This window comes from Solea solea, chromosome 7, assembly GCF_958295425.1.
Source record: "Solea solea chromosome 7, fSolSol10.1, whole genome shotgun sequence".
NCBI classification, from domain to species: Eukaryota; Metazoa; Chordata; class Actinopteri; order Pleuronectiformes; family Soleidae; genus Solea; species Solea solea.
This window is the reverse complement of record NC_081140.1, coordinates 21,161,456-21,174,797: the sequence shown is the minus strand read 5'-3', so window position 1 is coordinate 21,174,797 and position 13,342 is coordinate 21,161,456. Positions and strand designations below refer to the sequence as shown.

The 13,342-nt window shown below is 40.1% G+C and overlaps 2 protein-coding genes across 5 annotated transcripts in view; one reads left to right on the top strand and one right to left on the bottom strand.

Moving 5' to 3' along the window:
* mark4b (MAP/microtubule affinity-regulating kinase 4b) overlaps positions 1-3,533 on the top strand; it is a 40,842-nt gene extending 37,309 nt beyond the window's left edge. For 2 of the 4 annotated variants that reach the window (XM_058634727.1, XM_058634728.1), the window contains one exon: positions 170-3,533. In XM_058634727.1, the coding sequence (XP_058490710.1) occupies positions 170-503 (334 nt within the window). In that variant the 3' untranslated portion in view covers positions 504-3,533. The remainder of the gene's footprint in view (positions 1-169) is intronic. The other 2 variants (XM_058634729.1, XM_058634730.1) reach the window with 2 other exon arrangements.
* Positions 3,203-7,970, bottom strand: ckmb (creatine kinase, muscle b). The gene is made up of 9 exons (XM_058634731.1): positions 7,868-7,970; positions 6,539-6,651; positions 6,199-6,295; positions 5,875-6,029; positions 5,310-5,442; positions 5,046-5,217; positions 4,549-4,672; positions 4,249-4,438; positions 3,203-3,749 (listed from the first exon to the last, which is right to left on the bottom strand). Exons 2-9 carry the CDS (start codon positions 6,629-6,631, stop codon positions 3,571-3,573), a joined length of 1,143 nt encoding a protein of 380 aa, XP_058490714.1. The 5' UTR covers positions 6,632-6,651; positions 7,868-7,970; the 3' UTR covers positions 3,203-3,570.
* Positions 7,971-13,342: the final 5,372 nt, after the last annotated feature.

Here is a 13,342-nt window from a genome sequence, read left to right as displayed (position 1 = left end):
CTCTTCATTCATGCTCCTACATATAAATGATCCCCTCTCTCCCCTCTCCCCCCCCCCCCCCCCCCCTTTTGTTCATCTAATCTTTCATTTGGAAACACCACAAATGATCATCCAAATCAACTTTTTCCATTCCCCATTTGCCTCTTCCTTCCCTTCCCCCCTCATCCAGTCGCCATCTATCTGGGCATCAGAAGGCGGCCGAGCCCCGGACCCCCCGATGCGGATGGGATGTGAGAGTGCGGAGCGCCCGCGACCCGGCCGAGGTGGTGCTAGCACTGCGTGAGGCGGCGCAGGGCTGTGGCTGCCAGGTCCACCTGGCTGGGCCTTTCCTCCTGTCCTGCACTCATGGAGCAGCCGGGGCCCGGGTGGCCTTTGAGGCCGAGGTCTGCCAGCTGCCCAGCGGGCTGGGCCAGAGCAGCGGTGTGAGGTTCAAGCGCCTGTGGGGGGCACCGTTAGCCTTTAGAGATATTGCCACCAAAGTGTCCAAGGAGCTGGAGCTCTGAGGGCGACAGGAGGCGGGGCAGGATTAATGGCAGTCAGGAAACGTTGATGAAAAAGTAAGGAGGAGGAGGAACAATGAATCACACAGCATTGTCACCTCCTCCTCCTCCCTCAGCTCCACCTAATCTGATGAAGCTAGCGATGCCTCGCCTCCTCCAAAGACCCTCTTCCTCTGATGCCACCAAATGCAGCCAAACAACGGATGAACAGACACTCTTAGAAAACCATTGGCAGATTTTTCATGACCCTTGACCTTGGAGATGTCAGTCACTTATAACCCCTGCTTAAACATGTCCCCACCTCCATATTACGTGAACCCATGGAGTCAAACTGTCTGTTTCTATTCTTCGATTTCATATTGGCGATGATCAGGATGGTGGTGCTGAGAATGATGGAGACTGAAATTTATTGTTTTTGACATTGTTATTTCTTGTACCACATTTGTCATCATTCCTTGAAGAGCTGCTATTTAATTTTTTTTTCATTTTGTGTATTAAGTTTATTTTCTTTCTTTAATGCTTAAATTGGGCTGATGTTTGACATCTTTTGGAAGCAGACATCACATATTTTATGAGTGAGGGTTAAATGTCCTCTCTGCCGGTTAGCCTTTAAGCTGCCAATAGATGCAGAACCCAAAATGAAAGAAAATGTGAAAACCCAATTATTTATGCCTAGCTTAGTCCTAGGATTTGTTCATGGATATATTTTGAACAAGACAGTACAAAAAATGTCTTATCATTATTATTATTATTACTACAACCTAATGTCTCAGCTCTGTGAATTTTACATGCATTTCTATCTGGAAGTACACAAACAAAAAAAAAATCACCACCTTTTTTACGTAGTAAAGTCTTCACTCAGTAGTTTCAAAATTTCAAATGCAAATTTTGTCAGCCAATATCGATCCATTATTATAAGACAATTGCCTTTTGAATGGTTTATTCAAGCTAACAATAATTTGAACTCGATCACAAAAAGATTTTTTTAGCACATATCAAAAGTAATTTTTCTCTGCCACTGAGGTTTGAAAATCTAAATTTCTCATCAAATGCAGTTGGTGCATGTGATTACTGGTCAAATGGCATGGCTTTTTTTATAACAGATTTTTATTTGGTGTGATGGTTATTTATAACACTAATACTAAAACAAAAAAAACAAGGCCAGTTCAAAAAAACAAAGACTGATTCACTTTGAAAATAAAGATTTAAATTGTTGGCCACTTTGGTTCATTTCCAAAAAGTAAAAAATTATCTTCTCACTGATGTTCTTGTAATTCTGATTGCAGCACTGTGGCATACCTGCACTCCCTCGCCTGTCTGAATGCCATCACTTTCCTCAGGTGAAGTGCAAAACAAATTTAAAGCCAAGAATTAAGACTTGAAAAACTTTGATTTAGATTTGACATGGCGCTTTTTTAAATTTTTGATATTACTAATATGTTGAAAATCATTTTGCACTTTTCTTTTTTTTTTGCTTTTTAGTTTGTATCACATTGTTCTATTGTGGCAGTGTTCTGCATTTTTCTTTTATTACATTTTTAAAAATCACATTGTTTCACACATTTAAAGTCCTGGTGTCCAGTTAAATTAAAAACAGACACTGGATGCCTGTATTTTCATGAATGTGCCTATAATGGCCTCTTTACATCGTTCACCCTCCAGAGAGAACCAAATCTACAGCATTAAAAAGAAGTTAAAATCAGCTGAGTTGATGGTTTCCAATTAAAGGCACCATTTAATTCTGTTGATGTCACAAAGTTGTAAAAAAGGATCGACTGTTGATATACATATATTAACTGTAGATTTTTACCCTCACCCGCACTGATGATAGGTTTATGACTGTTGACCAATCGGATGCCATTATTACTGTAGGAGTTTTAAGACTGTTAATCAGACTTCTGTCTCATGTATTATTGAAAAGTATGCAAGGTGTGCAGTGGTGAGGCAGTTGTTCCTGACAGGAATATAACCTTGAGTGACATTTGGGAATTTAATTTAATTATTACCTTTTTTTTTTTTCTTTTTTTTTTTAAAAAAGAAAAATAATTTCCGTTCAGCACAGAACAAATCAACCAAGATTCAAGAGAGAAAAAAAAGTGTCCACCAAGTGCTACGTTGACACTGACTAGGTTGTTGTACTTAGGTCATTACCTTTGAAAACCAAGCAAGTAAAACGTGCGTTTGCAAAGAATGCAGCACCACTACTGTGGGGAATTTAAAAGTATAATATTGCAGCAGTGACGGCCGCAAGATATACACGTTTATCTGTCTCGTGCGAGATTTCCACCACCACTGTCTGAAAATGTGAAGCTGTGATTAGGACTAGTTTTTGAAATTTCTGTTTTTGTGTACAACTGGGCCTCACTCTGTGAACCTGTCTCTAGATACAGTTCAGGCCTTGCTTTGTATAGTGTGTTTGAAGCTGTCGCTGTTATCAACAAAATTTAACTTATGGGGTGAAATGATAGAAATGATCGACCTGCAATCCTGCATGTCTCCAAGGAAGTGATGTGTGACTCAAAATAAAGACTTTCAACTTCTTTCTTAATTCATGTCTGTACTTTTTATAGATATGTGTTTGATGTGGTTTCCAAACAGTGATATTGTGTATCACTGAATTGTGTGTCCATTGTGTGTCCATTGAAAGTTTGCAAAACGAAGAGAAACTGTTGTTTCCCATAAAGAAAACATGAGAAATAAGGTTTGATTGTTACATGGGGCAAATTTTAATTGTCCAGTTATAGTTTACAACCAAAAAAAAAATGATTTTGGTGTACATAGCCACGACCAGACTATGCATGGATTGATCCCAGGATGTTACAAAGAAGATGGGGTGAGAGATGATGACAGTGATAGTAACTCAGAAGGATGAGTCAAAAAAACAACAGGAAAGGAAAAGGTGAGTGAGGTTAACAGGTGAGTAAGAAAGAAAGGAGTGGAGAGAAAAGAGGAGTGTCTTCTTGACAGAAATAAGCAGAAAGTAGCCAGTTTGAAGGCTACCTGTTCATTTTTTTTTATAAATAAAAATATAAACACAGACAGTTATTCAGTCACTGGTTGTCTGTCCACTTTACTTCTGGGCGGGGATCATGTCATCAATGGACTCTCCCTTCTCCAGCTTCTTCTCCATCTCAACCATCAGCTTGACACCATCAACCACCATCTGGACCTGCTCCACCTCAGAGGAGCCCAGACGGTCAGCATTGGAGATGTCAAACACACCACCCACGGAGGCTGTGTCCACACCACCTAGAGGGGAAAGAGAAGAGTAGATCCGGAGTCAGGACAGGCAGTGTGAGGAGAAATAACTCACATCCTTTAATGTAAATATCATCTCTGGAGACAGACCTGCTACATTGATTGAACTTAACGCCAGGGGGTAAGACATGTTCCAGTGTAAAAAAATTATAGTGCTTTTCTTGAAACTTTCTTGGTAACATAAACGCTGTCCTCCTCTGATGTGATCCAAGTTCTCACTATAGTGGCTGAATAGTTTGCCTGTTTTCCATCTTAAAAACATGTCCTTGTGTTATGAATAACTGGAGAGATATTTTGATTGCATTGTTTATATCTGGTCTTTCGACTGGAAACATTTTTCCTAAAATCTAAAACATTTTAATGACAGAGTTTGTAGATAATGCTTCACTTCCATCTGATTTATATCATAAAATCTAACACCACATCTCTCAGAGCTTCTCTGAAAATATTAGTCTGAGATTGATCCATGATATCGACTTGTTTCTGATACCTGTGCCACGCTTCTGCAGACGCAGCCTGGTCAGGATCTCCTCGAACTTGGCATGTGTGCTGAGCTTGGCAAGCTTGACGTGCACACCACCACGCAGACCAGTTCCCAAGTTGGAGGGGCAGGTCAGGATGTAGCCCAAATGCTCATTCCAACTGAAACCATGGTTGTGCTTCTTGAAGATCTCTTCAATCTGTCCACCAAAGTGTAAATAAATGTAAATTATAAATATTAAAATAATGTTTGGTCACAGAATGAAAACTTGCATTGACACATGTAGAATTTTGTGTTTCCATGCTTTACCTTCTGCAGGCCAACGCAGAAGCGTCTGAAGACCTCCTTCATGTTGCCTCCCTTCTGCATTGAGATGACACGCAGGTGGTCCTCCTCGTTCACCCAGACCAGGAAGCTCTTGCTGTCGTTGTGCCTGGGTGAGGCAAAGTTGTATACAAATAATTAGCAAATAAAGATAAACTTTGAGATGTAAATGATATGACCCACTGAGCCGCACAGTAGTAAATTAACAGGATGCTTTTCCCCAGTAGGGGTGGGTTAAAGGGCAGGGAGCTGTGGTAGTCATGAAACATTTTGACAGGTGGTGGAAAACATGAATAATCTAGATTTTCCTGTTAGGTCTATGGCAGACTGAAAGTCTTAAAAGGCCAGATGGAACATTTTACCTCAGATGTACTGTATGTGTGTGGTTTTTTTTCTTTTCAAAATGGTGTGTGCATATGTGTTTACATACTTTTGGACCACAAAATCAGATTTTACTGTCAATGTGTATCTGTGCTCCTCACCAGATGCCTCTGCCATCGGGCCAGTCGCGGGCCATACCAGCGCAGGTCAGCAGGGGGGACACAGGCTTGTCAAACAGGAAGTGGTCAGCGATCAGCTGCTCCTGCTCAGCATCAGTCATACCATCCAGGGGGTAGTACTTTCCCTTGAACTCACCCTCCAGGCTGGCCAAGGCTGAGAGGAAAGACCAAAGGAAGGTCAGCTTCCAACACTTGCATAGTACATTACATTTGTGCTGCTTGTAAAAAAACTAGTCAGATAATCACCCTCAATGGACAGCTTCTCAATGGCTCTGCGCTCGCCACGGCTGTTGTGGGGGGGCAGGGTGAATCCCTTGATGCTGCGGCCAGTACGGACACGGCTGGACAACACATAGTTGGGGTCCAGGTCATCACCACCCTGAAAGAGAATGAAAAACACAACATGTGTCTCCACCCTGATCCCAGGTGTATTGCAAATTTTAACTCTAATCCAGTAAACGAATGTGTCCATTTATATGTTTTTCTATCCTTTGCTGTTAAGCAAATATTCAGTTTAGTTTACGATAAGCAAAATTAAAAGTTCAGGTCAAATCTAAAATGTGCATAAAATCAGGCTGATGGAGAAGCCCTTATTTTATACTAACCCTAACACAAAACAATGGCTACATTACACACAATATAAAAAAGCATCTTCATTATTGTGTGTAATGTAGCCATTGTTTTAAACTCTGGTTTAGAGTGTTTTAACCTGCTTACTTCTGTCAATAGAAGACTTGTAATGTGGGTAAAACAGGCCAGTGTGCCAGGGTTCTTCTAAAACAGCACTATTATGCATTTGTACTCTCCTAACCTTCAGGTGCTCGAAGTTCAGGTCGGTCCTGTGCTTGTCGGTGGGTTTGTATCCAGCATGACGGTCGGAGATGATGGGGTCCAGCAGCTCCTTGAAGTACTCATAGGACTCCTCATCACCAGCAACGCAGCCCACGGTCATGATGAAGGGGTGACCTGGCAAAAAGGAGAGAAGATTCGGAAGAAGGTTACATTTGATTGACATGCCACCTCATAATGTAGCCTTGAAATAGATGTAAGTGTAGTGTTTCTCAGTGTATAACTCAGTTATTTGAAGTCTCTCTAACTCATGCTGTCTCTAATCTTTTGACTCTCTTGTTCTTACCAGGGTTGTCAACACCAGTCTGGATGACATCATCCACGGTAAAGCCACTGGGGGTGGATTTGCCCCTCAGCTTGCCATAGATGTCCTTGGTCAGCACCTAGAGCAGATAACAGTGTACAGGTCAGTGTTTTCACAGTCACATGACTCCAAACTTCTGAATGACAACGCAATGTATCTTAGCACTCAGATCTGAGCTTTATTATAATTTGTCCACAAAAAAGTTGGCTGAGGTAAAATGTAGTGCAGGGATGAAAATAATGTCTACTGCTAAATGTCACTGGCACCTGTGGTTTGGTATGTGTGCAGCAATGAATAGGCAACATCTGAGTAGGATTCATACCTTGGCCATGTGGTTGTTGTGCAGGGAGAGGTCGGGGAACTCCTCGTCCAGGGTGAACTTCATTTTGTAGTCGTTATGACAGTTCTTTGCCATGGCTGCGATTCTTACTCCGTCTGAGAAGAGGCAACAAAAAGAGACCATGTAGAGTTATTTAGAGGACATTTTTCACATCTCATCAAATGTCAACATAGTAATCTGATGAGTACCATATGACATGTACCATTTGTCTTATCTGGCATTTCACCAAGTTTTTCAAAGAGTCTGTCTATGAGTCTTCTGGTGAAGAGGAGACACCGTTTCCTCATTTTCTTTCTTTCTTTCTTTCTTTTGGCTGTCACTACATGTATCTCTGTCTGACCCTCTGCCGTAACCCCACCCCCAGCCCACCTTCACAGCAAAGTTTATAAATAGTGTAACTGTGCCCCCACTTTGCAGGGAGTTACAGTCTTTAGCAGATAATGGTGAATTATTCTTTCTTAAGCTCTAGACAATATTAAATGTAGTGTGGTTACTTTTGTATGAGAAGCAAACAACCTTTCATCTAGTTTTTTAAAACTGAAAATATAAGAAAAACATGCATTTACATGACTTACTTTTGTTTCATTAATATTCAATTAATTACATTTTATTTTTCTATTTAATTCCTTGTCAAAAGGTAATTATTTGTTATATGATCTTACACACGTACTTTCAGGACTTCATGATCCAGTCAAATGAGTTTAAGAAAATGTCTAAGTGCTGGAAACTGGAATTCACAGAGCTGCAGCTGCACAGTCAGCCAAAATAGATTTGTGGGGTCAAGAATAGATTTACGACCAGCAGCCACCATTCTTTACATGTGTGGTACACTGAAAGGTCAATGCTTGCATGGCTAACAGATGGCTCCACACGTCTCATGTCTAAATGAAGTGCTTCTAAACTATTCACAAGAGACACACCTCAAACCTGTCCTGCTAACATCAGCAAAAGCTGAGTGACATTGACACTACCCATTACTACAGCTGACAGGTGCGACCCACATCCAAGAAACAAGTTTCAGGTCTTTCAAAAGAAAAAAAGCAAGATACAGAGTTCACTGACGGTAAAATGATCAAAGTAGATTCAAGTAGTTTCCATATGAAGGAAAAAAACGTGCAAAGCTTTAGAGGAATCCAAGACAAAAATGCTATGATGAATCTGTATAACAGATATTTGGTAAAAAAAATATTTCCCCTTCTTAGAGCAATTTTTTTGTTCATGAGGTTTTGTCATGGATGTTTTTGTCCATACTTATGTCAAGAATGCACCATAATCAAAAAGTCTGACCGAAGGATTTTTTTGGCTTTTTACCTGCTTAGGAGAAAAGAAAGAGGTAACAGATCCCGGGATCAGATCCTGTCCACCAAATGTAAGGGTTGCCCAACTTTGTCAGGTGGTGGACTTTAGTATTTATACCACAAACCCTGTCCCTATTGGCTGACGGAACTTGGGGGACCCTCGTTTGATTGGTTGCAGGGGGTCTTCTGTCCCTGCGTGAGTTTCTAAAAGGAAAAAACCAACACCACACAACACTCGACAAGAGATGAGACAGGTGACAAGGCAACAGCTGCAGCTGCTCAGTTCAACCTCTTCACCTTCTGCCTGCTCGTTTGGTGCATGCAGGAAATGAATATTACACCATAGATATAATACATATGCCCACTATCTTCTATATTGTAAAAATGAATTTAATGCATATTTAAAATAAATAGAAAACATTAATTCTTGTTCCAGGATCACATAAACCTCACCTCTCTATTTTGTCCACTTCCCCAGTGAGTCAGTAATAGAGCCTTTCATCATATTCAGGTGTTAAATTAATTACTTTATTTTACACTGCATTATAGTAAATGTTCAGGATTACAGATTGAATCTGTCCTCTCAGTGAGGATACCTACATGTGTGAGTTGTGTTACGTCTCACGGTGTCAGATGTCATGTAGCACTACATAGTGAGAGTTTTGTGCAAATGTCTGACAACTGACAAATCAGATGCAGGAAAACATTAAGTTCTGTCGTATTTTTATTTGTATGTGTCAAAAATTATAACTCTTAGTAGGTGCACAGCTTGTCTGGGCTCAAAGTTACAGTCAAAGTCAAACTTGTACTGTGTGCCAACATCACCACCCCCATTGGTAACGTGATAGATCTCAGATGTAATCTACCCGCAGACAGATATTAAATCACACACATCATGTGACAGTGTAGAAACTGTGGGGTGGAACTCTTGGTGACGTGAGCAGCCATCTGACTTAGGATCCAGGTTTTCCTCGAACACAAGACAGTTTTATCCCCATTTCATGTTTGATAACGGTTCACAGTTGCTTTTTTTCCATTCGTAAAAAAAATATTAATTGATATTTTTTGTATTTATACAAGATACTAAAGGATTAAAACAGAATACAATTTAACTATTTAGCTCCTTATTATGTGTAAACATTTGATAAATACCTAGTTTTTCATAGAAGTTCATCAGCAAACACTGAAAAGTAAACAGAGACAAGTTTTTTTTTTTTTTAAATTAAATTAACCTTGACATCAAGATCTCCAAGACACAAATGTACTTAAAAGTAAAAAACAACAACTTTTGTTTAAGTTTCATACAGGAGACTATGTTAGTTCCCTTTGATGGAACCCCTTTAACAAGTGCTTTGAACATTATTGAAAAAATGCTTCAAGTCAAACTCAAAGTTGGGTGGAGAAGGCAAACAAAGACAGGTAGTGCTTGTGTTTGTGTAAACAGAGAACGGTGTTATTGTTTTATGACAGAACTTGTGACTTGAGACACAGGAAAAGCAAAATGAGAAGCTTTCTCAAAACATTACAACCTTGAAAGGGCCCATGGAATCATTACACCACTGACTTACGAATAGACAGACTGACTGACTGACCGAGTAATACGTAAGTGGTAAGTACTTTATTAATCCCCTTAGGGAAATTCAATTATCCCTCGGCTCACAAAAACAAATCACACAGCAATGAATAGTGGTTGATTCAAGAAAGAAGCAAAATACCCAATAATGCTTGAACAAATCTAACACAGAGATATTTACTGCACCATCTTAATGTCCACGTCATGGATTTTCACTGGTTTAGACCTGTGATAATCCACCAGCATCTCTGTGTTTTTTGATGTATTCAGGAGTTAGAAGTTCCTGTCGCTTCCTTCAGTGAAGTCCCTTGTCAACTGCCCGTACTGTCCTTCCTGTCCATTCCTGATACATGCCACAATCACTGTATCATCTGGGTATTTTTGGATGTGGCATGACTCAGACTTGTACATAAAGTCCAATGTGTATGGTGTGAACGGTGTGAACAGGAAAGGGGCCAGGACAGTCCCCTGTGGTGCCACAGTACAACATACCACCATCTCCAAGACACAGTTCCCCAAACTGGTCAACTGTGGTCTTCCTCTCAGACAACCAGTAATCCAGCTACATGCTAAATGAACTGCACATTAGTGTCCTCCATGTAATCAATGTACATTTAATTGAATGAGATGTACAGTAAGTGCTCTAGTAGACTCCACACACACTGGTGTGCTACAGGTCTACGTGTTATCACTCTCTCAGCTTTCATGACTGATGACTGTGCTGTTCAGGAGCCCTGACTTCATTTACTCTTAATCAGAAGTGTCAAACTCAATTACTGTGGGGCCCGAAATTAAAAACTGATTCAACATCTGTCTTACATGATGTCCTCTGCTGTATTCCAATACATACAGGCCTGAAGTCACGTGTATCCAATAATTTGTTGTACTCCACATTTAATTTGTTTGTTTATTTTAACGGCCTTGGTAACTTTATGTGTGGCACTACTTAGTGTGTCAATAGAAGTGCAATAAAGATTTAGCATATTATCTTGCAAGGCAAACACAATTGTATGGCGGGCTGGATGTGGCCTGCGGGCCTTGAGTTTGACACACATGTTCTAAATCAACATGTGGGCTGCAGTTTCACTACCATGGCCTGACATTAACAGACCTGAATTACCAAATGACTTTTCCACTATGTTGACCAGCCACTGTGAGCTTGATCTTATGTGCATATAAACACACTCATTACCATGACGACCAACCACAGAGTGTCAATGTAGAGACCAAATTATAAATGCAGCAACAAACACATGTATAATTGGTTAGTAAACCAATGTAATAAGTTAACGATCACTGAGAAGTAAGACAAAAAGTTAAATGGCACAGACGTAAAGGTCAAATTATTATTAACACAAACACAGGTATAAGGTACTTAAGCTGTTAATTGCTATGATGCATAAAAGGGGTGTGGAAAACTCAAAGGTCACACTGACTGAAGTGTGATATGTGCTGTGTGTGTGTCTTCTACCCGTTCAGACCATTAGTTCTTTAGCTTGAATGCCATTGTGGCACAGTTCCAGAATCCCAGTTTAGACTGTCACTAAATCCCTCAGTGCCCCCCCCCCCCCCCCACACACACACACTAATCTCACAGCACACACAAAGCCAAACAGCACCGGAACCCTGCAGCTGCCCTGTTGAAACTGGCACCAAGGGCAGTTATGTAACCCGGAACACTGTGTGAAATGTTCATAATGATTCTTGTTTAAATCTCATGAGCAAAATTTGCCAGAAAAATAATCCATATAGTTTAAATGTTTAATTGGCATTATGACATGCAGACAGGGGATGAAAGAGTTTGCACAGCCTGAGCTGTTCACAGTTGTGGATGAGACCTCAGAGTGTAGGACTGTGCATGTGCAAACATGTTTGGATGTGCAGGCACACAGTTGTTTATGCAATTCATACATTCTGTTGAACAGTGATGTAACATTGTGGTACTTGTTTAAATAAAAGTGGATATGATTCAAACCTCCAGGTATGTGAATTTCTTAAAATGTCTTGTTTTGTTCACAAACCAAAGAAACTCAGTTTACTGTCGAAGAGGAGCAAATAAACCAGAACATATTCAAGAAGCTAAAAACAGTTAACTTCTCATCAGTGAACACACAAACTGGTCAATCAACATGCCGATTAATTTAGTAGCTGATTATAAATTATTTAATTATGTCAGCCCTGTGTTTTTCTTTCACACTGTATTGTTACTGCAGCTAAACATTAAAATGTGTTATTTTTGCATTAGTGATAGTGAATTTGACCTCTGCATTTAACCCATAATTTTTACACACCAGTAGTAAACACACAAGCCGGGTGCAGGGGCAGTGGGCAGCACTTTTCTGCGCCCCAGGGAGCAATGACCATTGAGTGCCTTGCTCATGGGACCCAAACCCAATTCCTTTCATCTTGGCTGTAACCAAATAGAGTGTGTCAGAAGTGGCATAAACATTTGTAAGTGTGTGTTTGTTTCTGTATCTCTATTTTATTACCACATTTTCCAAATCAAGTTATTTTATAGGCTTTGTTTCAAGTGGCACCTGTTCTCTTAACAGTTTCTTATTCACAGCAGAGGCCTGAGGGAACAGTTGTAGGTTATATGTATTCACACATTCACACATGGGTGTTGCCAGGAACAACTGGCAGTCTTAGCCAATGCACATTCATGTTGTGTGTATCTGCATCATACAGCCTCTCTCTGCTCTGTGACCTCTGTACTCAAAGAAAAATTGATGTGATGTGAAAAGGATGCACATATTCACCAGTTTCATGTGTGTTTTGTTTTGATTTGTATTCATCATTGTCTCTTGACGTCTCGACTTTAGTGTTTCAAACCTGAGCTGGTTTAAAAACAAAAAATGTCACATTGACACAATACTTAAAATCAAGAATTTTGGGAGGCAACAGCCAGGACTGAGGGTGTTACTTTTTTTCTTTAAACTCTGCAGATTTGACCTGGCCTGTTTGAAGCATACAGTTCATGTTTGAACTGCAGCATGTTAACAGTTAGAGGAACCCAGAAATAGACGCAGATATTTGTAAGATGACTCTTCCATCGTGTGTGCATGGTTAAAGTGCTGGAACGGAGTGAGCAGGGCTAAATGTAGAGGAGTAACAACATTTGGGCCAATGAGATGTGACATTTTGAGTGTGGTTAAGCACAACAGTCTATATATTTGTGATGAAACAGCTGGTGATTCTGAACATGTGTAAGAAGTGGTTGAGGTCAGGGACTGTGGGCCCCAATTACTGACAGTTTATTTAATGAATATGTACAGAATTGTGCAAAAGTCTAAGGTTTGCTATAACGACTATACAGTATAATTATTTCTCAATCACTTTTGTATGCAGTTTTAAAATGACAAATTTTTCAGAAGAAAAAAACAGCTTCTACAGGTTAAAGTGTCAAGTGTTTAGTGTGACCTACCCTTACACTTGAAATATATCATACCCTGGCTCTGTTAAACCTGGAGTGGAGCCCTAATTAATGTTACTGGTAAAAACATTTTCTTCAATATTACAATGAGACAGCAGCCTGAGAAACTCATGTGAGTAGGAGGGGGTCATAGGGTGAGTGGCAAGCCGGGGTTGTAGGGCCTTGGGGTGACCAGTGTGATACTATTTTCAGTGCCACCTAACTGGGTCTCCAGTGCAAGTTCTCCCTATTGAATTGCATATAGTCAGCTGTCTATCCTCCTCTCCATTCCTCCATCTATTCGTGTTTCAATTCATATTTCATAAATAAATGTAAAGAGTACATTTTAAATGTATAGCGCACACCTTATTACACCAGAGGTTTTCAAACATGACTGGATCTATATGAGTTGAGTTTTAATGTTAACCTAAGTTAATATAATAACATGCCAATGTAGTTCCTATGCAACCATTGTGTATTTTGTTTCCTCTCTTTGTAAATTT